General features: G+C 51.7%; 2 protein-coding genes across 3 annotated transcripts; both read left to right on the plus strand.

Annotated features, from left to right (window-relative positions):
- Nucleotides 1–1,882: 1,882 nt before the first annotated feature.
- On the plus strand, nt 1,883–10,324 carry itgb7 (integrin, beta 7). Its single transcript, XM_084463772.1, has 16 exons — nt 1,883–1,996; nt 2,835–2,938; nt 3,294–3,370; nt 4,196–4,385; nt 4,550–4,720; nt 4,815–5,056; nt 5,858–6,013; nt 6,121–6,216; nt 6,315–6,404; nt 6,625–6,768; nt 7,212–7,402; nt 8,128–8,345; nt 8,474–8,681; nt 8,822–9,009; nt 9,468–9,628; nt 10,097–10,324. Exons 2-16 carry the CDS (start codon nt 2,854–2,856, stop codon nt 10,154–10,156), a joined length of 2,277 nt encoding a protein of 758 aa, XP_084319898.1. The 5' UTR covers nt 1,883–1,996; nt 2,835–2,853; the 3' UTR covers nt 10,157–10,324.
- Nucleotides 10,325–10,781: 457 nt separating this feature from the next.
- Nucleotides 10,782–26,263, plus strand: espl1 (extra spindle pole bodies like 1, separase). 2 transcript variants are annotated; one of them, XM_084464329.1, is made up of 32 exons: nt 10,782–10,917; nt 11,052–11,140; nt 11,704–12,006; nt 12,349–13,089; nt 13,265–13,366; nt 13,584–13,695; nt 13,846–13,973; nt 14,480–14,673; nt 15,274–15,519; nt 16,099–16,243; nt 16,362–16,521; nt 16,689–16,828; nt 17,049–17,183; nt 17,452–17,568; nt 18,033–18,204; nt 18,320–18,448; nt 18,653–18,809; nt 18,995–19,104; nt 19,224–20,374; nt 20,463–20,832; nt 21,019–21,153; nt 21,471–21,684; nt 21,805–21,998; nt 22,470–22,597; nt 22,900–23,022; nt 23,212–23,361; nt 23,514–23,681; nt 23,813–23,917; nt 24,024–24,139; nt 24,254–24,337; nt 24,702–24,866; nt 25,543–26,263. In XM_084464329.1, the coding sequence occupies exons 2-32, from the start codon at nt 11,060–11,062 to the stop codon at nt 25,742–25,744; spliced, it is 6,477 nt and encodes a 2,158-aa protein (XP_084320455.1). In that variant the 5' UTR covers nt 10,782–10,917; nt 11,052–11,059; the 3' UTR covers nt 25,745–26,263. The 2 variants fall into 2 exon arrangements, with proteins under 2 accessions (XP_084320455.1, XP_084320456.1); XM_084464330.1 differs by having other exon boundaries at nt 22,903–23,022.
- The last annotated feature ends 176 nt before the right edge of the window (nt 26,264–26,439 follow it).

The raw sequence follows: 26,439 nt of genomic DNA on the forward strand, positions 1-26,439 counted from the left end.
AGACCGCTGGGAGGAGGAGGAGTCAGACCGCTGGGAGGAGGAGGAGGAGGAGTCAGACCGCTGAGAGGAGGAGGAGGAGGAATCAGCCCGCTAGGAGGAGGAGGAGTCAGACCGCTGAGAGGAGGAGGAGGAGTCAGACCGCTGGGAGGAGGAGGAGGAGGAGTCAGACCGCTGGGAGGAGGAGGAGGAGGAGTCCGACCGCTGAGAGGAGGAGGAGGAGTCAGACCGCTGGGAGGAGGAGGAGGAGGAGTCAGACCGCTGGGAGGAGGAGGAGTCAGACCGCTGGGAGGAGGAGGAGGAGGAGTCAGACCGCTGGGAGGAGGAGTCAGACCGCTGAGAGGAGGAGGAGGAGTCAGACCACTGAGAGGAGGAGGAGGAGGAGTCAGACTGCTGAGAGGAGGAGGAGGAGTCAGACCGCTGAGAGGAGGAGGAGGAGTCAGACCGAGGAGAGGAGGAGGAGGAGTCAGACCGAGGAGAGGAGGAGGAGGAGTCAGATCGAGGAGAGGAGTAGGAGCAGGAAGAGGAGGAGGAGTCAGATTGCTGAGAGGAGGAGGAGGAGTCAGACTGCTGAGAGGAGGAGGAGGAGAAGCAGGAGGAAGTGTTTTGGTGTGAGTGGAACTCCTGTGTGTCTATTGATCGGCCTGGTTCATTACAGACGGGGCTAACACCGTCCCACGAGCCAGGCAGGATTACCTGGAATGGGATCGATTTGGGTCCCCCCCCCAAACCCCTCGCCTCCAGCGACACCAACACCAAGCTTCCCCCCCCCCCCTCCTAGGAAATCTGTATACAGCTCTGGCTGGGGACTTGTGTTTATCTGACTGCTGCTGTCTGCCGTCTGTCTGCTGTCTGCTGTCTGTTTGTTGTCTGCTGTGTCTGTCTGCTGTCTGTTGTCTGTTTGCTGCTGTCTGCTGTCTGTTGTCTGTCTGCTCTCTGCTGTCTGTTGTCTGTCTGCTGGCTGTTGTCTGCTGTCTGTCTGTTGTCTGTTGTGTTTGTAGTCTGTTGTCTGCTGTCTGTCTGCTGTCTGTTGTCTGTCTGCTGGCTGTTGTCTGCTGTCTGTCTGCTGTCTGTTGTCTGCTGGCTGTTGTCTGCTGTCTGTCTGCTGTCTGTTGTCTGCTGTCTGTCTGTTGTCTGTTGTGTCTGTTGTCTGTTGTGTTTGTAGTCTGTTGTCTGCTGTCTGTCTGCTGTCTGCTGTCTGTTTTCAGTTGTGTCTGTTGTCTGGTCGTGTGGTGTATCTCGTGTGGTGTGACCTTCGTGGTAACCAATGGTGATGCAAGCTGTCTGTCAACCACAAACCATGTGGACCTGCAGAAAGCTGCTTCTTTAGTGGATTTCTTTTGTACACACTGTTAGTGAACCTTTTTGCAGCTCATTTGCCTTATTCAGAAATCAGGGTCTTTGAGAACAAGTGGAACAAAGGGCAACGATGTTCTGAACTTGCTCATTTCCACCCCCCAGTGACCAAGGAAGTGAACTACAAAAAATGGCTTCTTTTTGAGCATGGACTCACTTAAAATGTCTCTTAATGATAATATAATGATAATCGGTGGTAGCTTTGTATTGTATGAGATAACATTATCTTTAGTTCAACACTAAGTTCAGGGTGTTTGCCACCAGACCAGAGCATGAATGTTAAACTAGGGCGCTGCTGCTTTGAGCTGTTCCCCTTTTCTAGTGGTTATTATTACAAAGTGCTAACTGTGTTTCCTGTGGGTTGTGTTGCACACTGCCTCTTTGTCTTATCTATCTTCATACGTTTCATTTGTAGGCCTGCACTTTTTATCAGACACTGCAATGTTAATCAGATTTCCAAAGTAAAAAGACAGATAAATAGACTGAAAAGTGAGCGTGACTGGTGATCAGAAGTGGAAATCAGATTGAGTCAGAGAGTGAAGTGTGGGTTCAGCAGCTCAACTCTCCCTGAGTGCAAAGGAGGTCCTTGGTAGGAGGAAGCACCTGGAGATTTCAGCGCGTTTACATTGCATCTTGATCGCAGGTGAGAGACTTTTATTCCTTTAGAGAGGCACAGTTACCATGTTTTAAATTTTCAACTTAGGGATAAGATGCCAGAGCAAAGGGTTTTAGGAGGATTCAGGATACAGCTTGTGATGTAGTCTTACTAATTAAATCAAATATAACCATATGTACTTATTGTAAGTCGCTTTGGATAAAGGTGTCTGCTAAATCCCTATAGGTAATTATGTCTCTAAATATGTTAAAATCAAGCACCAATTTGTCTAGATTGTGAATAGGTCTTTTAGCGACTTTAATTAATTCAAACAACTATTAAAATTAATAAAATTGAAAGGATTAACTTTACGCAAAATGGGTGTTTACGCATTTTGATAAATATTTAAATACATCTTCAAATTAAATGATTATTTCATAATCTACTATATATTTTATTAAGGTATTATATAAGGTTTTAATAGTGAACTAAGGCATTTCCCAGAACAGCTCATTGCGCCTGACCACAGCCCATGCGGCCTGGGTTTGTGGCTCTTCACCGGTAGCTCACTAGCAGCTAGACGACCTCACTACATGACACACATTAAGCTAAAGCTTTCAACCAAAGCGCATTAGAATAGGTGTATTCGACACTGCAGACACAAGCCAAAAAGTACAAGAAAATAAACAAACAACTGCTTTAAGTGCTACATTCTAGAAACACAAGATAGAAAGTGTGTGTGTGTGTGTGTGGGTGTGTGTGTGTGTGTGTGTGTGTGTGTGTGTGTGTGTGCCAAGACAGTTGAAATCCCTGTCTGACACCTGTCTGTAGGCGATTAAAACATTGTATTGAATGGCAAGGAAGTGAAAGCGTTGTTGATGGCCAGGTCTCCGGTTCCCTGGAGGATGTTCGTCTGTGGGCCCGCAGCCGGTCCGATGGTTCTGCTGACAATCCTTCTGCCTCTTCTACACCCGCTGGGAGGGGTTCTGGGTGAGCGGGTATATATATATATATATATATATATATATATATATATACATATATATATATATATATATATATATATATATATATATACAACATTTAAATATATATATATATATATATATATATATACAACATTTAAATATATATATATATATATATATATATATAGAAATAAATAAATAAATATATATATATATATATATATATATATATATATATATATATATATTTAAATGTTGTTGTGAATCGCACCATCTGGATTGCATTTAAATTTCGTTGTACCATGAGCAATGACAACAAAGAGATTCTGATTCTGATATCGTCTCTGCTGCTGAACTCCCATCTCTGTGTGTCTCAGGCGCCCAGACGTGTGTCCCCCGACCGAGCTGCAGCGAGTGCATCCAGAGCCCGGGCTGTGCCTGGTGCTCAGCGACGGTGAGAGGAGTCTAGCAGTCCACCAGCGGGGCTCGGACATCACAGTCCATCACAGGGTCTTTCTGTTTGCCCGCCATATGGATAGGACTCACAGGAGTCGTTAGTGGGGCTGGATCCTAGATCGACGTGAAGGCATCATAACCAGGCTGGGTCTGTCACGTACCGCATGAGAAACGCTCTGGCCGTTTCTATTGTGGTTTGGGTGTAACATGTATACAGATGCACACCCACATAAACACACACACACACACACACAAACACACACACACACACACACACACACACACACACACAGATACACACACACACACACACACACACACAGATACACACCCACACACATGCACACCCTCACACATGCACACCCACACACACCTTCGCTCACACACACACACATACATACACATACATGCATACACAGACAAATATACATACGTAAACATATTTATACACATGCATATTCACATACACACATACATATTCACATATTCAGATACAAATATACATAAAGGAATATTACCTATTTGTCGTATCAGATTAGCGGTTGAGTTTTAGACTTGTCTCTTATATTAGGAGAACTATCGGGCAGAAACCTAGAATGAATGACCTGTAAGCATGCGTGTTCATGGGGATGGGGTCGGATGGGAGAGATAAAGTGAATAAACTCGATGTCCAGTTTTATTGCGAATAGAAGCTCAGCTTCATTTTAATGGTCGCCCCCCTTCCTGAACGTGGATCTGACCTGGAGCTCCGTCCAAAGAGAGAGTCGTAGATCCAGGGGTCCCGGGGTGACTCTGTGCCCCTCGTGGTCCCTGTGGTTCCCAGGGCTTCCTGCAGGCCTGGGAGCCCAGCGAGAGGCGCTGCGATGCCAGCGAGGCGCTCACCAGGAAAGGCTGTGAAAAGCCCTATCTCCCTGACACGGAGGCAGTCCTCATGAGGGACAAAGAGCTGAGTGACGCTTCTGACGACACTGTGCAGCTCCGACCCCAACAGATCGACATTCAGCTCAGAGTGGGTGAGTGCGCAGAAAACACTGCAAAATGCTAAATGTCATGTCATGGGACCTTTAAGTTGATGTTTTGAAAAAGGAGCGATGACGTAGAATAGGGCTGTGGGCCTCGTGTTTCATCCTTGTCGCGTTGTCCATTTCATTCATATTTTTCTCTCAATGGATCTCAGGAGTTCCACAAACCTTCAAGGTGTCGTTCAAGCGGGCCGAGGGCTACCCCATCGACCTCTACTACCTCATGGACCTGTCCTTCTCCATGGGGGACGACCTGGACACCATCAAGAAGCTGAGTCAGGACGTGGTCAGCACTCTGCAGAGCTTCACCAAGCACCTGCGGATAGGTGAGCTCAGACGTGGACCTCCTGGTTCTCCGGATCTCTGCTTTGTGACGTGACCTCGATGTGAGACAGTCTCCTGGTTTCTCTTTGTTTTTAGGATTCGGGTCCTTTGTGGACAAGGTGGCGTTGCCCTACGTGAGTCAGATGAAGAGGAAGAGGAGGGATCCAAGTCCGTACCGAGGCACCCGCTGCCAGCCGGCCTTCAGCTACCAGAACCTCCTGAACCTCACAGAAGACGCTGCGGCCTTCAAGAGAGAGGTCATTGGGCAGAGGATCTCTGCCAACCTGGACTCACCCGAGTCAAGCTTTGACGCCATCATGCAAGCCGTGGTCTGCAAGGTAACGCACATCACATAACACATCACATAACACATCACATCACACACAACACACATAACACATCACATCACACACATCACATCACATAACACATCACATAACACATCACATCACACACATCACATCACATCACACACATCACATCACATAACACATCACATCACACACATCACATCACATCACACACATCACATCACATAACACATCACACCGGCTATCCCATGAGGACTCCTGGGGCCCTCTTCCCCCTCTCCCTCCTCTCCCTCCTCTCCTCCTCCCCCTCCTCTCATCCTCTCCCTCCCCCTCCTCTCCCTCCTCTCCTCCTCTCATCCTGTCCCTCCCCCTCCTCTCCCCCCTCTCCTCCCTCTCCTCCCTCTCCCCTCCCTCCTCTCCCTCCTCTCCTCCTCTCCAACCTTTCCTCCTCTCCTCCTCTCCCCCCTCTCCTCCTCTCCTCTCCTCTGCCCACTCTCCCCCCTCTCCCTCCTCTCCCCCCTCTCTCTCCTCTCCCTCCTCTCCCTCCTCTCTGGTCCACTCCATAGCTGTTTGTTTACCTACATTTACATTTAGGGCATTTAGCAGACGCTTCCAAAGCGACTGACAAGTGCATTTGTCATAAGAAGTCAGACAATATATCGCTGTCGGTACAGTAAAGATGTTCAGTGACAGCTAGCTACTGCAGAAGTACTATGAATAAATACAGCGTACATTAAGTGCCAGTTCATCAAGTGCGTTCATCAAGTGTGTTCATCAAGTGCGTACATTAAGTGCCAGGACGTTTACCTCCTGTGGTTCTGTGGGTAGGACGTGATTGGCTGGAACAACGGGACCAAGATCCTGGTGTACACGTCCGACGACACGTTCCACATGGCGGGGGACGGGCGTCTGGCCGGGCTCAGCGAGCCCTCAGACGGCCGCTGCCACCTCTCCCCGAGCGGCCTCTACAATGGGACGCGATTCGTAAGCAGCCCTCAGCATCAAAGTCAAGGTTGTGCTCCTAGCACAGAACCGCGACCAGCGTGTGTCTCCAGATGAACCAGTGTGATGTTGTCTCTCTTCTCCACCAGGATTACCCCTCCATCGGACAGCTGGCCCGAGTCCTCACCGCCAACAACATCCAGCTCATATTCGCCGTCACCAAAAACATTTCTGCAGCTTATGAGGTTCTCCCGGAGAGCGAACATTCAGTGGTGGTGGAGTCGGTTGCTTCTCATTATCATTCACTTCTTCTGTCCTAATGGTTTATCTTCTCCCCGGACAGGAACTGAGTAAAATGATCCCACAGTCTGTGGTCGGAGTTCTGGAGAGCGATTCCAGCAATGTCGTCCAGCTCATCAAAAATGCTTACAATGTGCGTATACCAAAGCCCTCGATACATGAACAATACCTCTGTCATCGGAGGCCAGGCAGCCCTTCACAAATCAAGCATCTTACATTCAGAACAACCAAGGAGTTAAGAGCAGGTTAAGAGCTGCAGTGGAGAATGTGCACCATGACCTTCCTTCTGTGAAGCTCAGCTGATCACGGTTTGTGTGTGTGTGTGTGTGTGTGTGTGTGTTGTGTGTGTGCAGAGCCTGTCCTCCAGCGTGGTCCTGGAGCACCAGGCCACCCCCCCGGGGCTGGAGGTGGCCTACCGGGCCCACTGCACCCCCGGGCTGGGCCCCGCCCCGTGGAGCCCCAGAGCAGAGTGCAAGGACATCAAGATCAACCAGCAGGTGGGCCACGCCCTGAAGAGCCCTCCCACTACTGACTGGTGTCAGTTTGGAGCCTTGTCTCCTTTCCTCCCTTCCTTTCCTTGTCTCCTTTACTCCCTTCCTTTCCTTGTTTCCTTTCTTCCCTTCCTATCCTTGTTTCCTTTCCTTGTTTCCTTTCCTCCCTTCCTTTCCTTGTTTCCTTTCTTACCTTCCTATCCTTGTTTCCTTTCCTTGTTTATTTTCCTCCCTTCCTTTCCTTGTTGTCTTTCCTCCCTTTCTTTCCTTGTCTCCTTTTCCTCCCTTCCTTTCCATTTCAAGAGATTTCTGCCTCCAGGTTGATTACAGACCCTTGGGATCAAACCCACAACCTCTCTTCTGGTAGTCTAACCCCACCCTAACCACTCATCTATCCTCCCCAGGTAGATCAGTCTTCACCCTAACCACTCATCTATCCTCCTCCCCAGGTGGATTTCACGGTCCAGCTGAACATGTCCAAGTGTCTGAAGGAGAAGACAGAGTTCCACCTCTCCATTCAGGGCATCAGTGAGCAGCTGAAGGTCACAGTGACGATGAGGTGCGAGTGCGACTGCGGCCCGGTCAAGGAGCGCTCTCCCTCCTGCAGCGGGAACGGCACGCTGAGCTGCGGCACGTGCAGGTAACGCTCCTCAACGCTGCTGTGATCCCTGGGAGAAAGGTGAAGTCAATGTACTGCACAGTACCCCACTGGAAAAGAAACAGGACTCAGGACTTATCTCTACTGTATCATTTTGGCACTGTCACTGCATGCTCACCAGCGTCCTCAAAAGACTGAAGACTCACTTGTTCAGAGTTCACCTGTACTTTGCGTAGACTCCCCCCTTACCCCCCCACCCCTCCCCAGACCTCTCTTACGCACTTATTGTATGTTGTACGTCCTGGCACTCAATGTACTAACTTATTGTATGTTCGTCCTTGCACTTAAAAATAGTACTTACTTTGTGTAGCATCTTATCCTAACTATCTCTGTTGTATACGGGGAATGGGTTAACCTTGCAATTTTTAGTGCTTGGCACTTGGTTCTATGAATATCCTTACTGTACCGACAGCGATATATTGTTGTTTCTCTTTCTCCTGACAAATGTACGTATTGTTCGTTGCTTTGCATAAAAGGGTCTGCTGAATGCCCTGAATGTTAACGTGAATGTTTGCTCGTTACTTGTCTGCACGGTTGCTGAGGAAGCCTGGACTCAAGCATTCCATCAGCGTTCAGACTTCTGCCCGTGGTTCCATTCATGAGGACGTGAACAGACACTCGGCACTCCAACCTGAGGCTGTCTGTGTTGTTGTTGGTGCGCGCTGGTCTCCAGGCCCGTGTTCATCAGTGTGCGATGTGCTCCGCAGCTGCGACCCGGGCTTCCTGGGCCAGGCGTGTGAGTGTGAGCAGAGTGAGGACCAGGTCTCCCTGGACCAGAAGTGCCGCCAGGGCGAGTCCTCTCAGCTGTGCAGCGGCCACGGCAGCTGCGAGTGTGGCAAGTGTGCGTGCCTGCGCAGCTTCCACGGGACATTCTGCGAGTGTGACGACAGCAACTGCGCACAAAGCAACCAGCAGCTCTGTGGTGGTAGGTGAGCCCTGACCAGGAGTCAGACAACGAGACGACGAATGCACAACTCTGAACGCACAGGAAGTATACATAAATACAATGTGTCCATCGCCGTGAATACATGCACAGCACCTTGTGATCCTCAGGAAACGGGAAGTGTATTTGTGGGAGGTGTAAATGCTCGTCCACCTACGAAGGGGACGCCTGCGACTGTTCCACGCTCACCAAACGGTGCCAGACGGCGGGGAGCCCCTGCAGCAGCCACGGGGATTGTCGCTGCAACAGATGCGTCTGCCACAGCGGGTTTGACGGGGACCACTGCTCCCACATTCCCAACAACTGCACGAAATATGAGTGAGTGTGGATAGTATAGTATACACTGTACACTGTTGTACACTGTGGTACACACGTTTTTAACGGGTTGCAGTGGAATGAGGACGACTGCGGCCGTGAGCCGACTGACTAGACTGCATGCCTCTCTTGGTGGTCTGCAGGAACTGTGTGAAGTGCCTATCCATATTCGCAGTAGAGGGTCCTGAGGCCTGCCGGGCTCCCTGTAACGGGACCGAGTTGATCAAGGAGGAGAAGCTTCAGGACGCCCACTGCAGCACCCAGTCCTTGGTGTACGACGTGACGCTGACTCCCCAGGGCGTCATCCGCCTCCGCTACGCCGAAATGGCCCGTGAGCAATGCTAAATTTACATTTACATTTGGGGCATTTAGCAGATGCTTTTATCCAAAGCGACTTGCAATAAGTACATTTGAAACAACAATATATCACTGTCTGTACAGTGAGGATGTTCATAGAACCAAGGCCCAAGCACTAACAATTGCTAGGGTAACCCATTCCCTGTATACAACAAAGATAGCTAGGATAAGATGCTACACAATGATAAATACTGTTTTCAAGTGCCAGGACGTACAACGTAAAATAAGTGTGTAAGAGGGGAGTGGGGGGCAAAGGGGGAGACTAGGTGAACTCTGAACATAATACTCTGAGCATAAACTAAAATAATATTAGTTTTCAAGCAGTTCTTATCATGGGCAGAATATGAGGCTCACACGCGTTCTGTGAGCGCCACACGTGACGCACTGAGCTGGGTGCTGTGTGAATGATCAAGGATATCATCCTCGGACCAGGGTCTATTGATAAGACTTGGGTGATCATCGGAAGCTCTGTGTCGGCGATCATCTTCATCGGCCTGGCGGTCATCCTCATCAGCCGCCTGCTGCTGGAGCTCCACTACCGCCGGGAGTACCAGAGCTTCCTCAAAGCCCAGGAGCAGACCGACTGGAAGGAGGTGAGACGCAATGTCGTGCTGCCATTATGCACTCGGGTAACGTATTGCTGCCATTATGCACCTGTTTGTGTCTGACCACCTGTCTGTGTCTGATCACCTGTCTGTCTGATCACCTGTTTGTGTCTGACCACCTGTCTGTGTCTGATCACCTGTCTGTCTGATCACCTGTCTGTCTGATCACCTGTTTGTGTCTGACCACCTGTCTGTGTCTGATCACCTGTCTGTCTGATCACCTGTCTGTCTGATCACCTGTCGGTGTCTGATCACCTGTCTGTCTGATCACCTGTCTGTCTGATCACCTGTCGGTGTCTGATCACCTGTCTGTCTGATCACCTGTCTGTGTCTGATCACCTGTCTGTGTCTGATCACCTGTCTGTCTGATCACCTGTCTGTCTGATCACCTCTTCATCTGGTCATCTGGTGAGTGTCTTTAAGAACCCTAACCTGTATTATTATTCTTTGTTTCAGACTAACAACCCCTTGTTCCAAGGTGCCACCACCACTGTGATGAATCCCCTGCATGAGTGATCATTCAACCCAACAAGCTGTTGTCTCACTCAATACACTTGGCACCAACAATTCACTATTTTGAGATATTTCCGTTTTTTTTATTTTATTTTATTTTTTCAGATTCCGTTTTTTTAATGTATTTGTATTTTATTACATTTTATTTTACATTTACGTTTTCTTTCTGACTATTCCGTTTTTTTATGTAGGCCTATTTGTAAACGAGACAAATTCATATTAGTAGTATTAGTAATATAATTTTTATTTGACAATAAAATTGTAATTGATTTCTTCTTGTCTGGGTCTAAGTTTTTTCAATTAACGTGTGAGCTAAATAGCTTGAACCACGATTAAAGCAAAAAACAAAAACACCACCAATTAAAATAAATGTAAAATAATAGATTGTTTTTGGTAAATAATTAATGTTGGATTTAAACATTATTTAGGTCTAGGTTGAGACCATGTTTGGGTTTTATTTCTTTAAAGAGAAAACTATTCAACCATTGTTTTAATGTCGTCATTTGTATCTCAAACGCTCATCTACGTTAAGAACTACATTACCCAGACGCTGCACAGTGCACACATCCGGCTTCTGGCGGAAGTGAAAGACGATTGGTTTGAAAAAGGCTTTCAAATCCTCTGCGCGGGGAGAAGTGTTGCGTGCGTTCAACTGTTTGAATATCGAACACTTGGACATGGAAACGAGCAAACCAAGTAGTAAATAAAGCGGTTGTACATTCATTTGGGCTTCATCAAGAAGATTATTCGAGGGTCCACTAACGGTAAGACAACAATTTAGTTTGTTAGTTCGGTGTTCCCGTAACGTTAACCGCTGATGTGTCTCAGGGTACCTGATCCCATAACGTGAGCTGTCAGCCGAGCTTGTATTTACTTCTCTACCATCGTTGCCTTCCAGCTGGGAAAATGAAGTGTTTGACGGCCGATGAATACACGCGGCGCACCGCCTCTTCCACAGAGACGGCGATCTTGATCGAAGAAGTCGAGGTGAATTCAGAACAGCGGAGCTCCGTCCGTCCGTCTGTCTGTCTGCAGTGTTGTCTCTCTGTCTGTCTGCAGTGTTGTCCTCCTGTCTGTCTGCAGAGTTGTCGTTCTGTCTGCAGTGTTGTCTCTCTGTCTGTCTGCAGTGTTGTCTGTCTGCAGTGTTGTCTGTCTGCAGTGTTGTCTGTCTGTCTGCAGTGTTGTCTGTCTGTCTGTCTGCAGTGTTGTCTGTCTGCAGTGTTGTCTGTCTGCAGTGTTGTCTCTGTCTGCAGTGTTGTCTGTCTGCAGTGCTGTCTCTCTGTCTGTCTGCAGTGTTGTCTGTCTGTGCAGTGTTGTCGTTCTGCCTGCATTGTTGTCTCTCATTCTGTCTGTCTGCAGTGTTGTCATTCTGTCCGTCTGTCTGCAGTGTTGTTGTTCTGTCTGTCTGCAGTGTTGTCCTATGAGCCACTCGATGTCCTGGTAAGAAGGGAGACCTAGTCTTACTGTAACCCTTACTGTACTTTCTGTTCACGCATTTTCACGTCTGGGGTTAATAATGTACGACTTCATCTCTTTGGGTCACATGACAGAGTTATGTCCGAAGCGGAGCCGGGACCCAAGGTCGCACCATCTGTGACCGGATCATCAGAGCCTGTAATCATCAGCTGGGGGTTGGGCCCCCTGGCCTGGAGCACATCAGCAGCCTGGTCCGGCTGGTGGAGGCAGCCCTCCATGGGTACGATGCCTCTGGAGTGAACATGGCCCAGAGAAGCCCTCTGTACATGGAGAAGATCGTCTTCCACATCGTGAAGAAGCTCAGCTCTCTGGGAGCCCAGAGTCTGTGTAGTCACCTGGGGGGTCTGCTTCACAGCAGGCTTCTTCCACCGCAACAGGTATGTGTCTGTCTCACATTATTGTTCAACATTACAGGATGTCTGAATGCATTCATATTACGGGTCGTCATAGCTCAGGAGGTAGAGCGGGTTTACTTGTGAACGGAAGGTTGCTAGTTCGATCCCCGGCTCCTCCTGAGTGTTGAGGTGATCCTGAGTAAGACGCCTTACCCCAACTGCTCCAGACGAGCTGGCTGGTTGATTTCACCGTCGGTGTGTGAATGTGTGTATGAACTGTTACTTTAAAGTCACTTTAAATAAAAACGTCTGCTAAATGTAAATGTGCCCTAAATGTAAATGTAATGTATATTCCCTGTCAAACCTGACTACTCTTTGTTTCAGACTGAAGACTACACTGGTTTTGTGCGCACCTGTTTTGCTGTTGTATGGAATGGACTCGCCGCAGCCAAAGATGACATTACGCTGAATCCCAAAGTCAGGTTGCACGGCCAAATGCAGGCTCTGAAGTTCCTCCTTCTGCTGGACAGCGGCGGCACGGCGCCTCTCTCCTGCTCCAAAGGCGCAGAAGACGCCTTCGGCACGTTTCAAAAGGCCTGTGGAACGCTGACCACAGACGACGCCTACTTCGCGCTCCAAGAAACTCTGTCTTTCTTCCATGGCTGTTGGCGCAGCGGTCAGTGTGGGAGTGGGGAGTTCCTAGGGCACGCCAGCTTACCTGCTCTCTCCAAGGTGGTCCTGGCTGCCGCTAAACTGCTCTGCAAGGCCGGCTGCTCGCCGCTGGCATCCGGTCTAGTGGACGAGGTGGAGGGCGCGGTCGGGCAATGTACCGACTGTATGCCCCGCCTGCTGCCCCTGGCGCTCGCTAGATGGGCTGTAAACATTCATAGTGCTAAAGACCTAGCCGAGGAGAGAGGCAAGGCGTTTACAGAATGTGCCCGGGCCCTGAGGTCTCTCTTGGGCCCCCCGGAGCCCCAGCAGACCCAGGCCGTCCTGGAGGGCTGTGGTCTGGTGCTGTGGGCCGTGGAGGCCGGGCACTGCAGCAAGCTCCCCGCCCCCGTGCTCCTGGCCTGGTTCTCCTTCCTTGAAGAGCACCAGGAACTCATCATCAAGGCACTGCAGAAGGTGGGTGACTGTCCTCGACTCCTCAATGTCCCGGCTGAAAGAAACATGATGATTGCGTTAACCAAGTGGACTGCACACCGGGGGAAACCACTCAAAAGAGATGTAGGCAAGTCCATTCGTAAATGTGTGTGACTGATTGATAGTGTGCTGTCTACTGTGTTGTCCCGTGCCCCAGAACGAGGCGTCCCAGACGGAGCAGAGAGGACTCCAGCAGGCACTCTGCTTCAGCATGTGTCACGGGTTCCTGTTTGCCTACGACAGCCTGCTGGACTCACAGGTGAGCCTGCAGCCGCACAGGGTATCATGCGAATGAAACCTGGTTGATATCCGCTGTTGCTACTCTGTGTGTGGATGTGTATGTCAGCTGGAGGATGTAACTGTGGTTAATATATTTATACGAGTGTCCAGTGGTGCTCCTCTCTGTATGTGGATGTGTTGTAACTGTGGTTAATGTTAAATACGTGCTGCTCCCCTCTGTGTGATGCGTCTGCCAGCTGGAAGAGGGAGAGGCCCTGGACAGAGTGCTGCTGTACTGTCAGGCGGCAACAGGGCGACTGATGCTGGAGCTACGCAAGCTGACCAGCCAGGACCTTTATGTCAAAGCAGGTGGGTTCTAGAAGTCGTGGTTTGTCGGGTTCGTTGCATAACTCTGCAGAGCAAGCAGTAGGCAGAGAAAAGTGAGACATTGCTTGCCCGTGGTCATGTGTATAAACGCCTGTGGGCATGTGTATGAACGCCTGTGGGCATGTGCTTCAGTGACGGACGTGAGCAAACTGGTCTGTGGACTCCACAACCGCCGGCTGTACGAGCAGGCCTTCACGCTGGTGGAGATCTTGTGCCAGGAGCTGCGCAGGAACGGCCCTGCAGCCCTGTCCATGAACGCAGTGAGTTGGTCAGAGTGCTTTACCCTCCCAGTGGCCTCGTTCCCCCTGAGCGGGCATTCATCGTTGTTGTAACAGCATCTGAAGTTCATAATGATGTTGGTACATTTACATTCAGGGTGTTTAGCAGACACTTTTACAACTTACAATAAATCCATTCATCAGAAGAAAGAGAAACAACAATATATCGCTGTCAGTACAGTAAGGATGTTTATAGAACATGCCAAGCACTTACAAGTTCCAAGCACTAACAATCACTAGGTTAAACCATTCCCCCCTGTATACAACAAAGATAGCTAGGATAAGATGCTACACAATGCTAAGTACTATCTTTATGTGCCAAGGAAGTACAACATACATAAGTGCTTGTGGTGTGGTTGTTTTGAACTAGCTGAAAAACTTATTTTAGTGGGTTATTGAGCTGAATAGTTTCCAGGGCAATTCTTCTGCCTACGTGACACATGATTAAGTAGTTTTCCTGATCCGTGGTCCCCTGTGTGCGTCTGTAGTTCAGCCTGCCCTTCAGGCTGGCCGTGCAGAGCTCCCGGCGCTGTGGGCGGCTGGAGCGGGCGCTGGACTGGGTCATGGTGTGGCTGAAGGCCCTGGGGCCAGCCGTGCTGGCCCACATGGCGGAGCCCGTCTCCCTGTGGGTCCGCACCAAGGCGGAAGCGGCCCGCGCTGGAGAGGAGGACCTCCGCCTCAGGTAGGCTCTTCTGTCAGCGTATCACGGCCTGCGACCGCCCAGACACCGGGTGCATTTACCCAGCGTGTGATTGATTGATGGCTGTCGGGATGTAAAGAGAATCTCCGAAAATATGAGCATGAGCCCATTTAGCATTAGCGCCGTCTGCTAAATGGGCTTTTAGCAGATGCTTTTATCCAAAGTGACTTACAATAAGTCCATTTGTCAGAAGAAAGAGAAACAACTATATATGTCTGTCGGTACATTAAGGATGTTCATAGAACCAAGGGCCAAGCACTAACAATCACTAGGTTAACCCATTCCCCGTATACAACACAGATAGCTAGGGTAAGACGCTACACAATGCTATGTACTATTTTTAAGTGTCAGGGCGTACAACATACAATAAGACTAATTGTGCTTAAGAGGGTTGGGGGGGGGTAAGGGGCTGTGCAGGGTCCAGGTGAACTCTGAACAAGTGAGTCTTAGCTTCGATTTAATTTATGAAAGTTAGATTTTTGTTTCAAAAGACCCTTTCCTCCTCCAAAAACCTAGCAGGCATGTATGCAAGACCAAACAATTGGAGAACCAGGCCCCTGATGCCTCTCTCCTGGTATCCAGGACTCTGCGCGACGGCTTTGGGCCGGACCTCCCCCCCGACGAGGGCGTTCTGCTGGGCCTGCTGACGGAGGAGCTACACGCCTACAGAGAGCTGCCGGCGGACACCAGCCAGGAGCGCTACAACGCCCTGTGTGACCTGCTGGAGCTCTGTCACGAGGACAGCGCCCACACCCACCTGCGGGCCGTGTACCTGGGGGAGATGGCCCGCGTTGTGTGCTTCCAGGACTTTAAGGAGCAGACGGACTGGTAGGGCCCCCAGGGGTCGCTTGAACTGGGCTTCTGGATTAGCTGGTGGTATTGGATCGGCGCTAGGGCTGAACAATTTGAGGAAATAATCGAATTGTGGTTAATTTGACCTATATATATATATATATATATATCGACTTAATATGCGATTTTTAAAGTGTAGTAAGTTCCTTATGTTCTGTATTATTCACTAAAAAAGCAATAAATCATAATTTAGTATGACCAACACAACATTAGAACCAGTCAACATATAAACTGCTCTTTCCTTTAGGCCAGGCCGATGTGTTGAGATTAATTGATATTATAACATCTTTATTTAACTATTGAATTGTAAAATAAAAATATATATAAATCTTACTGATCTCCATCAGTAACGTCAGTAACGGTTACAAATGACAAAAAAAAAAATTGTGTTCTATTACATCTCGATTTCAATTTGATTCGATTAATCGTTAAGCCCTAATTGGCGCATTGGCTTGTGTACTCACCAATAACCGATACTGCCTAAAATGCTGTATTTCTGCAATTTCTGACACTTGTATCAGTACCAGAACATCTCTATGTATGTGTCCCGTGCAGCCTGGCGGTGGATTTTACCCATGAGGCTTTGCGGTTGCTGGAGGAGGAGCCAGAGACCGCTGACAACGCTGTGCGGTTGAAGGACGACAAAGCCCAGGTCCTGCTGTGGCTCTACATCTGCACCCTGGAGAAGAACCTGCAGACGGTATGGCTTGTTCTCTGAGATCCAAATCCTTAGCAGATCTTAAATGCGTTCACTACACACTTTGTCCAGGAGCACCGATGTTCACGTGGTTTCATCCTGTCCCATCTGATTGGTTTAGGCCATTGACAAGGACAAGAAACGGCAGGACATACAAGAGAAGACTCAGTGTGTGGCCAATCCCACGGGGACCAACGACATGGACTACGAGGACAAGCAGAAGACCCAGGACAGCAGCCTGGTCTACGAGGGCCTGTTCTTCGACTTAGCAGCAGAGAGCAGTAGGAGACCTCTTTCATAATCCTGCTTCCACCACTCTGAGCCAGACCGTGTAGAGGCTGACTGTATAACTCTTCTTCTTGAGAGTCAGTAGTGGGAGATGTACTGGCTCTCCACCTCAGCATGTCATGGTCTATTGATCCATCCATGTGCTGAATGTTTCCCTCAGAGTTCTGCCAGCCCTTGGACAGAGCCCTGGACATCTGGTCCTCTCTCCTGCAGAGCGACGTCGTGTCAGAGCTCCGCTGTCCCAAGCAGAGCTACAGCTCCATCACTCTGACCGCCGCCCTCTTCAGACTCATGGGGAAGGTAGAGCGAGTCCCACCCTAACCAGTACAGCACCAGAACACAAGACCCACCCTAACCAGTACAGCACCAGAATACCCTAACCAGTACAGCACCAGACCCACCCTAACCAGTACAGCACCAGAACACTCTAACCAGTACAGCACTGACCTATGTGAGACTGGCTGTGTATGAGAGGTCTTCACTTAGCACCCAAACTGTGTGTGGTCCTCTCTTTCACCAGCCGCTGAAGGCTCTGGAAGCCTACCAGCTCTCCTTGGACCTGGCCCGTCGCCTTGACGACGCTAAAGGATGCGCCGGGTCGCTGTGCCACTCGGCCCGCGTCCTGCTGGACCTGGGCTGTCCTGAACTGGCTGAGGTTGGTCGCCGTGGGAACGCCTGTGTGGAATGAACTGGTTTCCATTACTTTCACCTGAAATTACAGCTAACAAGCAACTTTCACATTAACACTGTTAACCCAACGTGTACAAGGAGGAGCTTGGCGTGTGTGTCTTGTATCCCAGTTTTATTTAGCATAATCTTTTGTTAACAAATAATCAGCGCTGTGGCCGACGGTATTCTCACATGCATCTCAAGATCGACCTGCTCAGGTTCATTCACCCCAACATATGACTGTTCTGCTTCAGGGTCTGCTGGTGGAGGCGGAGCCGTACCTGAGCACCGAGGGCCCTCCTGAGGAGCCCTGTCCCCTGGCACTGTACGCTGTCCTGCTGAGGGCCCAGTGCTGCTACAGTACAGGACAGGTGAGTCCACATCCCCACCTACAGCGCGGGACTGTCCCGTCCTCCCACAGCCCTAACCGGGGGGCCGAGGGGTCTCTCACGCGGCGCTAATGAGACCTTGAGCTCGTTAGTGGTTGACAGAAAACGGATTGGAATATAATTGTGTTGTTGAATCATGAGGTTATAATACTGTACACGTCTGCTGCCGATAGCTATAGAAAAATATTAGGTTGTTTATCAGATTAATACAAAAACGATTGCTCTGTGGAGATGTTAACCTCATGTGGCCGGGGGCTGCTCTGTGGTGACGTTAGTGGAGATGTTAACCCCAACATGTGGCTGGGGGCTGCTCTGTGGTGATGTTAGTGGAGATGTTAACCTCAACTGGGGGCTCTCTGTGGCGATGTTAACCTCAACCGGGGGCTGGTCTGTGGAGATGTTGGTGTAGGTGTTAACCCCAACATGTGGCCGGGGGCTGTCTGCAGGTGGAGCGCGGCGTGCCCTTCCTGTGTGAGGTGCTCCAGGAGGTGAACGAACAGAGGCAGTCCAAGAGCTGGTACCTGCTGCGGGCCCAGGCGCTCCAGGCCTGCAGCTCCTACCTTGGCCTGGACGCCGGCGCCCTGCCCGCCGCCCTGCGGCAGCAGATCGCCCAGCATGGTGGGCCTCCGCCTTCAGCCGCCGCACAGCCACGCCCATACCACCGCTCAGACACGCCCACACCACCGCTCAGACACACTGCACTCTCATTGGCTGCTGGTCTTTTGCGTTTCAGGGTTCCACAGCGCCGACACGGCGATGTACAGAGCGCTGAAGCTGCTGGCCAGCCTGCTGGTGACCCTGGTGGGGAACGGCCTCTTCATGCGCATCAGCGGCACCTCAGACACGCGCTTCATAGACCAAGGCAGGTACCTGGGGGCGGGGTTAGAGGGACCAGGGGGCGGGGTCAAAGGAGCCAAGGAAGGTACAGGAGCGGGGTCAGAGGGACCAGGGGGCGGGGTTAGATGTACCGGGGGGAAGCCACCGCCAGAGTGAAAGGAGCCTGTGGATCCCTGACGTCAGTCTCTAACTGTGTGTGTGTGTGTGTGTGTGTGTGTGTGTGCGCCAGGGGACAACCTGTCCCTGAAGTGGCTGCTGCTCTCTGAGCTGCTGGGCTGCTCGCTGAAGATGGTGGCGGTGTGGAGCCGGAGCGGGGCGGTGCACGACGCCAAGCTGCAGCTCCTGGAGGCCCTGGAGATGTCCGCCAAGCTGCAGGCCGTCAGCCAGTACGTAGGCCTGGACGCTCACACTACAGCTGTTTAATGGCGTCCTCTATTTTAAAACCAGGCTTTGGTCCCTAGTTATTTAAAAACCAAAAATGAAGGAAACAATTGATTTATAATGACATTTATTTTCTACCTTTTTTCTGATTTGTATTAGTATTTATTGCCCTGAATGTTTTGTGGTTCAGCTGTGCGGAGCTGCTGGTGGTGAAGGCGGAGCTAGAGATGATGAAAGGGGAGCGGGAGGAGAGCGGCTTTGACCTGGACAAAGTGAAGAACCTTCTGGAGCTCTGTATGGGTGAGTGACCTGATGCTGAGGGTTAGAAGAGTTCCCCTTCGGTTCATGAGTTCATGTCTTCATGAGTTCAGGGGTTCATGGGTTCAGGTGTTCATGAATTGTGTCTTCCCGTCCTCTAGACGTCGCTCGCCCCGAGCAGAAGACGGACGTGAAGATCAAACCCAGGAAGGGCCGGCCGGCCGCCAAGCCCCCGGCTCCGCCGCCGAGCCCGGACGAGGACTACAGTGGGCTCCTCAGCACCCGGTGGTTCACCAAGGAGGCCGTGGAGAAGGACCAGGGCAGCTCCCCGCCTCTGAAGACCCAGCCCCGCCGCTGGCTCTCCTCCCTGGCCCACGCGGCCGGCTGCCGCTGCCCCTGCTGCGCCACGCCCTGCCTGGGCCGCGTCACGGCGCGCTGGGCCGCTGCCCAGGCCGACCTGGCCCTCCTGCTGGATCCCAGCGATGGGCGCGTCAGCCGGATCCTGCACCGCACCGCGCTGACCCGCTGCAAGAGCGTCACGGAGAAGCTCTCAGCCCGGCTGGCTGTGCTGTTCCCCTCGGCGGCCCCCGCTCAGGGGCCCGTGGAGCCCGGGCTGATGCTGGACGTGGTCGGTCGCACTTACCTCAGCATGGCCCTGGCCAGCCTCGGGCCCCGGCTGGACCCGGTCCAGGACGTGTGGGACATCTTGGAGGCCGGCCTTGCCTTTGTGAGTGTGAAGCCCTCCCCCGTGCTAAGGCTTGCGAGGGCCGGGCTGATGGCCACCAAGGCCATGGCGTCCCTTCTCACCCTGGCTGGGAAGAGGAACTGCAGCCCAGAGGAGCTCTTCTCCAGCGCATGGACCTGGAATCCGCCCAGAGACACCAAACGGTCTGCATTGAGACCATCGACCCCGCCTCTGGACGGCCTTAAGAAGCCTCAGGACCCCGACGGTACCGTCAAAGACTCTGCGCTTCCTACCAAGACGAAAGAGCCAAAGAAGACCAGCGCTCTGCTCCCTAACGTCAAGGTGAGCAGCTCCTCCTCCAGAGCCAAGCTCCCCAGAACCCCAGCTGCCGTCAGACCGTCGAGAGCCAAAGCGGCGGGGAAGGAGCTCAGCTCTTTCGCCTTTGACACAGAGGTCCCCACCGTGGTCTGTACCCCGGTCCCCAGAACCCGGGTCGGGCCCTCCAGGGCACCGGCTAGAGCCTCTACTCGAATGCAGTTCCAAGTGTATGAGGAAGGGTCTCCGGTTCAAGAGAAGCCTCAGCCCGTACCCGGCGCGCCCAAACGCACAAACAAGTCCCGCTTCAAGGTAAACCGCGACTTCAGTTTGGTTCTTCATGTCGGACCCGTCCGCGTTCCCCTCTGCCCCTTCCTCTGAACACCATCTTCTCTCGCAGGTGGAGTTCAGTGACGAGAGTGACGCGGAGGAGGTGGAGCTCAAGGCCAAGGCGACGGTGCCCAAGAAGCGCACCACCGCCGCGGCCAGCAGGGCGGCAGGGCGGGGCCCCAAAGCGGCCCCTGAGACTCCCCTACTGGAGGCCCCCGTCAAGAGGCCCGGCAGGAAGAAGACCACTGTTCAGCCTCGGCCTCCTTCCTCTTCTGAGGAAGAGGCGGCCCCACCCAGACGTGGCAGGAGGCCGCTGGCCGGGGGGGCTGAGGCCCAGCCGGAGAAGATGAGGACCATCGAGGAGGAGATGGATGCGGCGGTGCTGGACCTTAGCATGGAGGTCCTCCGGGGGTCTGACGCAGAGGACAACGCCGCAGCAAGTAGGGAACCCACACGCCTGCTATCAGAAGGTCTTTTGCCGTCAGTAGGTCTTCTGCTGTCAGAAGGTCTTCTGCCACTCAGAGACCTGTTGAGGTCCAGAGACATGAACTCTTTTAAAACATTTAGGTTTCACTCGTTCGTACATGTCTGTTTCATTCACAACACGCTCTGTGTCCGTTGTGCAGACGCAGACCTTGAGGTCCTGCGGAGGGACCGGTGTGGGGACCTGGAGGGGGGCGGTCGGTCCACGTTGCTCAGCAGACCGGGTCCTCTGATGGGAGGTCTACCGGGTCACCTGGCTCCTTCAGACGCTCTGCCAGGTGAAGATCCTTCCATCACAAGTGTTGTCTGCTCTACACGATCTGATATCATATTCATTATTATATTATGTTATTATATTATTTTTATATACTGGATGTGGTTAATCTAGCGATTGTTAGTGCTTGGCACTCTAAGAACATCCTTACTGTACCGACGGCGATATATTGTTCTTTCGCTTCTTCTGACAAATGTATTTATTGTAAGTCGCGTTGGATAAAAAAGTGTCTGCTAAATGTAAATGTAAAAGGTCACCTAAAACAGTTTTAAATGGGTCAAGATGAAGGTCTCCTCCTTCTGTCTCCATGTTGAATTATAGAGGTCCTCTCCTTGGAGAGCGTCCAGCCTCTGCTGCGCTCCGCCTGGCTGGCCCTGCAGCACCTCCCCTCCCCGGGCCTGTACCCCGCCCTGTGCGCCCTCCTGGCCCTCAGCCTGGGCCAGCGGGACGCCCCCGCCGCCGCCATGCTCCACACGCACTCCCTGGGCGTGGCCCACCGCCACCACACGCTGAGGCACCTCGCCAGCCGCCTCAAGTACGCGTCTGTCCCCCGGTCCCCCGCTCAATCTTTAATCATCATTGGTCTGCTCCGATGTGTTTTCGCTATCAGAGTTTGCGGTCTGAGTTCTAATCATGGTCGTCTCATCGGAATCAGGAAACTGAAGAGGAGTTCCAACGAGCTGACGGAGCAGCTGGCGTCTCTGCGCCTGGAGGAGAGTCCGGAGCTGCCTCTAGAGGGCAGGCTGGAGCGGCTGGAGCAGCTCTTCTGCTTCCCTGTCGCCTGTCCTGAGACCTTCCCCCGGCAGCAGAGCCAGGACTTCATGCAGCAAGTGGACCAGCTGCCCTCAGGTGAACGGAAGCGCTGTGTGGCCATTAATTCAGTCTTACTCATCGCTAGCCTGGCTATTGCCAGACCAAACTCAATCCTAGATCGCACGCTGGTCTGGGGAAGCTGCTGTCATTTTCTTCAGCACAAGAGGCGTGATCAACGGGCGGAGTTAAATTGACCAATGTACGCAATTGGGTGCTTGCTGTCACTTTCCTGTCGTCATTGTGTTAAACCAGCCAATAGCGCACCAGGGGGAAAAGCCAGCTTGGTGATTGGCTCCCGCAAAAACGTATCGAAACTAGAAAGAAATGTATTGCTCTTCTCCCTTCTGCAGGGTGAACTCAAATCGCCGGTAGAATGGGCGGGGCTACCCAGTCTAACTCATTGCCATAGCGCTCCTGGTCTTCATACAACGCTAAAGCTGCGTGCTTGTTGGCTCCTCCTCTAAACGCTCTCCTGCTCCCTCCCCCCCCCCCCCCCCCCCTGGTCAGGGCTGACGGTGTGCGTGATGTCCCTGGTGGGGGTGCGGCCCGGGGAGATGGGAGAGAGCCTGCTGCTGACCCGTCTGGAGAGAGGCTCCGCCCCCGTCACCGTCCACATCCCCTCCTCCGGCCCACAGGTGAGGACGCGCTCAGGGGTGAAGCCATGGTAACATGACCAGGCGACGCCCGGGAGGGAAGATGCTAACATGGCGATGGTTTGAATCTAATCAGATGCTCAGATATCGGCTACACGGCAGGAGTCCGATGTGGTAGGGGGAGCCGAGAGGACCATATTATGGGATATATTTATAAATGTACTGTTAAACTGAGACTGGAGATGTGGGTGTTGCAGCAGGAATGCAGCACAGAACAGTGGTTAAGAACATAAGAGATGTAGAAGAGAAAATGGAATGGTGACGGTCGTCCCCTCTCCCTGCAGCAGCGTGTCAGCGGGCTGGTCCAGGAGATGGACCGTGTCCAGGCAGAGCAGAAGGTGATCAGTTCGATCTTGGAGAAGGCCCGGTGGTGGGAGGGCCGCCGGGGGCTGGATGCACGGCTACAGGTACACTCACTCTCTCACTCACTCACTCACTGTCTCTGTGCGTGTTGTGGCTCTGGGACTGTAGATATTGGAGGCACTACATGTTAGTCTCCACTGTGAACCACCTAAAGGCTGTTAGAGGAACTACACGTGAGGGTTTATGTCTTGGTGAAGGGCCGGGTCAGAATGCCTTGTTGTTCTTCTCGGTAGCGGATGTTGGAGAGCATGGAGGCGTTGCTGGGCTGCTGGAGGAGCATGCTGCTCCCACTGACCTCTGACCCGGAGCTGTCGGTCCAGGCCCGGCGGCTGCAGGCCGTGATGGCGGCCAGAGGCCTGGTGGCCAGCGAGGACATGCTGAAGGTAGGACGCGTCTGTCTGTCTGTCTGTCTGTCTGTCTGTCCAGAGGCCTTCACATGGACCCACTGATGAGAGAGAGAGAGTCTCTGTCGCTGTCTCTGTCTCTGTCTCTCTCTCTCTGATGGACGGTCCCTCCCCATGGGGCTGTGTTCTAGGTATTCCTCTCTGCAGCTCCTCTGCTGGGTCCTGAAGACCTGCAGCTCTTCTCCCAGGGCCTGTCCTCCGCCTGGGACGGCCGGTGTGACGCGGTCCTCCAGGAGGCCGTCTCCCGCCTGGCGGACCGGGCAGAACCCACGGGTCACGTGGTTCTCATCCTGGACAAGGTGAGGTCCTCCTCTTGGTCAGTCTCCCAGGGCTACGGTGAAGCAGGCCAGTGTGGAGGCTCCATAAAGGGTCAGACTAGGATTTGTACAGAGAGGAGATGATAATGACCTCTGTCTCCTAACTCTTCCAGCACCTCCAGAAACTACCGTGGGAGTGCATGCTGTGCCTGAGGCCTCGCTCGGTGACAAGGATGCCATCTCTACACTCCCTGCTGGGAGCCTGCCTTCAGAGAGAGGTAGGCCCTGACCCAACCTACCCAAGATGCCTTGCTGTATGGTCTGGAGCGTTCCGGATTCTAATCATGCTCCCCCCCCCCCCCCCCCCCCCCCCCCCCCCCGCAGTGGGACCCCCGGGGCATCCTGGAGCAGGGGGTGGACCCCAAGCAGGTGTTCTACGTGCTGAACCCCGACGCCAACCTGAGCGACACGCAGGACCGCTTCAAAGACCTGTTCAGCAGGTGAGACTGGAGATGACCTCATCATGGTGGACCAGACTTTTGACACGCTGTACATTTGTGGAGCGGTCACGTCTCCTTCCATGTTCCCTGACCCCCCTGTGGTTTATCTCTCAGTCAGCGCGACTGGAAGGGTGTGTGTGGCGCGGTCCCTGACTCCGCCCAGCTGCTGGAAGCGGTGGCTACCAAAGACCTCTACATGTGAGTTTTGGGACAGATTAAGATATAATTTCACAAGCTTGACGAACATTGGAAGTGCAAATGTGGAAGTTCAAATTTGAAGTGCATATTCAAGATTTCCTTGTACTCTGAACTGTGTCTGATTGGACAGAACATTCCACATAAAAACATTCATAATGATTTATACCAAAGTAAAGTTTAAATCATTGTGAAGTTTTTTATGTAGAATGTGTCTGTGCTGGTTTTGACGCTTGCATGCTGGGAGAACGTGTCATGAAGCAGCCACTGGGAGCCCCTGCTATGACTGGGCCTCTGTGCTTCTCTCTCTTTCTTTCTTTCTTTCTCTGAGCCTCCTCTCTCTCTCTCTCCCTCCGTGTGCCCTCAGCTACGTGGGCCACGGCGCTGGCGCCCGCTACCTGGACGGCCGGAGCCTCCTGAAGCAAGACCTGCGGGCGGCGGCGCTGCTGTTCGGCTGCAGCAGTGCGGCCCTGGCGGTGCGCGGAGACCTGGAGGGAACGGGCATCATCCTCCACTACCTCACAGCCGGCTGGTAACCCAACAAACTGTAACACACAGGACTCACTAGGGCTGTAACACACAGGACTCACTGTATGCATGTTGTGTAGCATGTACTTAGTTGTGTAGCATCTGCAGTAGCTAGCTATCCCTGCTGTATACGGGGAATGGGGTTAGCCTGGCAATTGTTAGTACTAGCACTTGGTTCTATGAACGTCTTTACTGTACCGACGGCGATATATTGTTTCACTTCTTATGACAAATGTACTTATTGTAAGTTGCTTTGGATAAAAGTGTCTGCTAAATGCCCTAAATGTAAATGTAGGGCTGTAACACACAGGACTCACTAGGGCTGTGATACACACATACTCACTAGGACTGTGATACACACATACTCACTAGGACTGTGATACACACAGGACTCACTAGGACTGTGATACACACAGGACTCACTAGGACTGTGATACACACATACTCACAAGGGCTGTGATACACACATACTCACAAGGGCTGTGATACACACATACTCACTAGGACTGTGATACACACTGACTATGTAGGGCTGTAACACAGGACTCACTAGGACTGTGATACACACAGGACTCACTCACTAGGACTGATGAGTTTTGATACTGATACCGATCTTAAATCTGGTGATTCGTGCTGACTTGCCTGCGGTGCGTTGCTCATGGGCCCTTGCCTCCCTGCAGCCCGCTGGTGTTGGGGACCCTGTGGGACGTCACAGACCGGGACATCGACCGCTTCACCACGGTCCTGCTGGAGTCCTGGCTGTCGGCCGCGTCCGGGGCCCCCCTCCTGGACTACATGGGGCCCGCGCGCCAGGCCACGCACCTCAGACACCTGATCGGGGCGGCGCCCGTGGTGTACGGGCTCCCAGTGCACCTGAAATAAACTCTCTGATGTAGCATTAGTGTGGTGTATAGTCTACCAATACACCTGGTGTACGGGCTACCAGTACACCTGAACTAACCTGTTGGAGCTTTAGAGTGGTGTAAAGTCTACCAGTAAACCTGAAATAACCTCTGATGGAGCATTAGGGTGGTGTAAGGGCTTCCAGTGCACCTGAAATAACCTCTGATGGAGCATTAGGGTGGTGTAAGGGCTTCCAGTGCACCTGAAATAACCTCTGATGCAGTATTAGGGCTGTGTATACTACCAATACATCCTTAAAGACCTCTCTGATGCAGTATTAGGGTGGTGTAAAGTCTACCAATAAACCTGAAATAACCGCTCTGATCCAGTATATATATATATTTTTATTTTTATCTAAAATTGTTGCTTGTGTAATCCTAAACCGATTTTTATAGATTGTATTTTTCAATTCAAATGCTAATTTATGGCAATGTATTTATGTAATGGGTATTTTTTTATTTCATGGAGTGCAGGTAATTCAAATGTTTTAAAGCATGCGTGTTGTAAAATTTTGAATAAAGGATTTCTGCTTTCACTAAAACACTGTCTTGTATTTAATTTTTTATGGTGATACTGCAGGACCTCTAATCTAAATTTGAAAGATCATGTAGTAAATCAATGACTTGAGGTAATCTTCATAGATAAGATACCTTGACTGAACATGTTCATGTCAT

Source organism: Micromesistius poutassou, assembly GCF_964030765.1.
Source record: "Micromesistius poutassou genome assembly, chromosome: 2".
In the NCBI taxonomy this organism is placed as follows: Eukaryota; Metazoa; Chordata; class Actinopteri; order Gadiformes; family Gadidae; genus Micromesistius; species Micromesistius poutassou.

Coding starts and splice junctions, on each gene's coding strand:
- espl1 (XM_084464329.1), top strand. CDS start 11,060: ATGAAGTGTTTGACGGCCGATGAATACACGCGGCGCACCGCCTCTTCC. Junction 13,090..13,264: donor TCATCAAGGCACTGCAGAAG/GTGGGTGACTGT, acceptor CCCGTGCCCCAG/AACGAGGCGTCCCAGACGGA. Junction 16,829..17,048: donor TCTTCAGACTCATGGGGAAG/GTAGAGCGAGTC, acceptor CTCTTTCACCAG/CCGCTGAAGGCTCTGGAAGC.
- itgb7 (XM_084463772.1), top strand. CDS start 2,854: ATGTTCGTCTGTGGGCCCGCAGCCGGTCCGATGGTTCTGCTGACAATC. Junction 4,721..4,814: donor CACCAAGCACCTGCGGATAG/GTGAGCTCAGAC, acceptor CTTTGTTTTTAG/GATTCGGGTCCTTTGTGGAC. Junction 6,014..6,120: donor TCTACAATGGGACGCGATTC/GTAAGCAGCCCT, acceptor CTTCTCCACCAG/GATTACCCCTCCATCGGACA.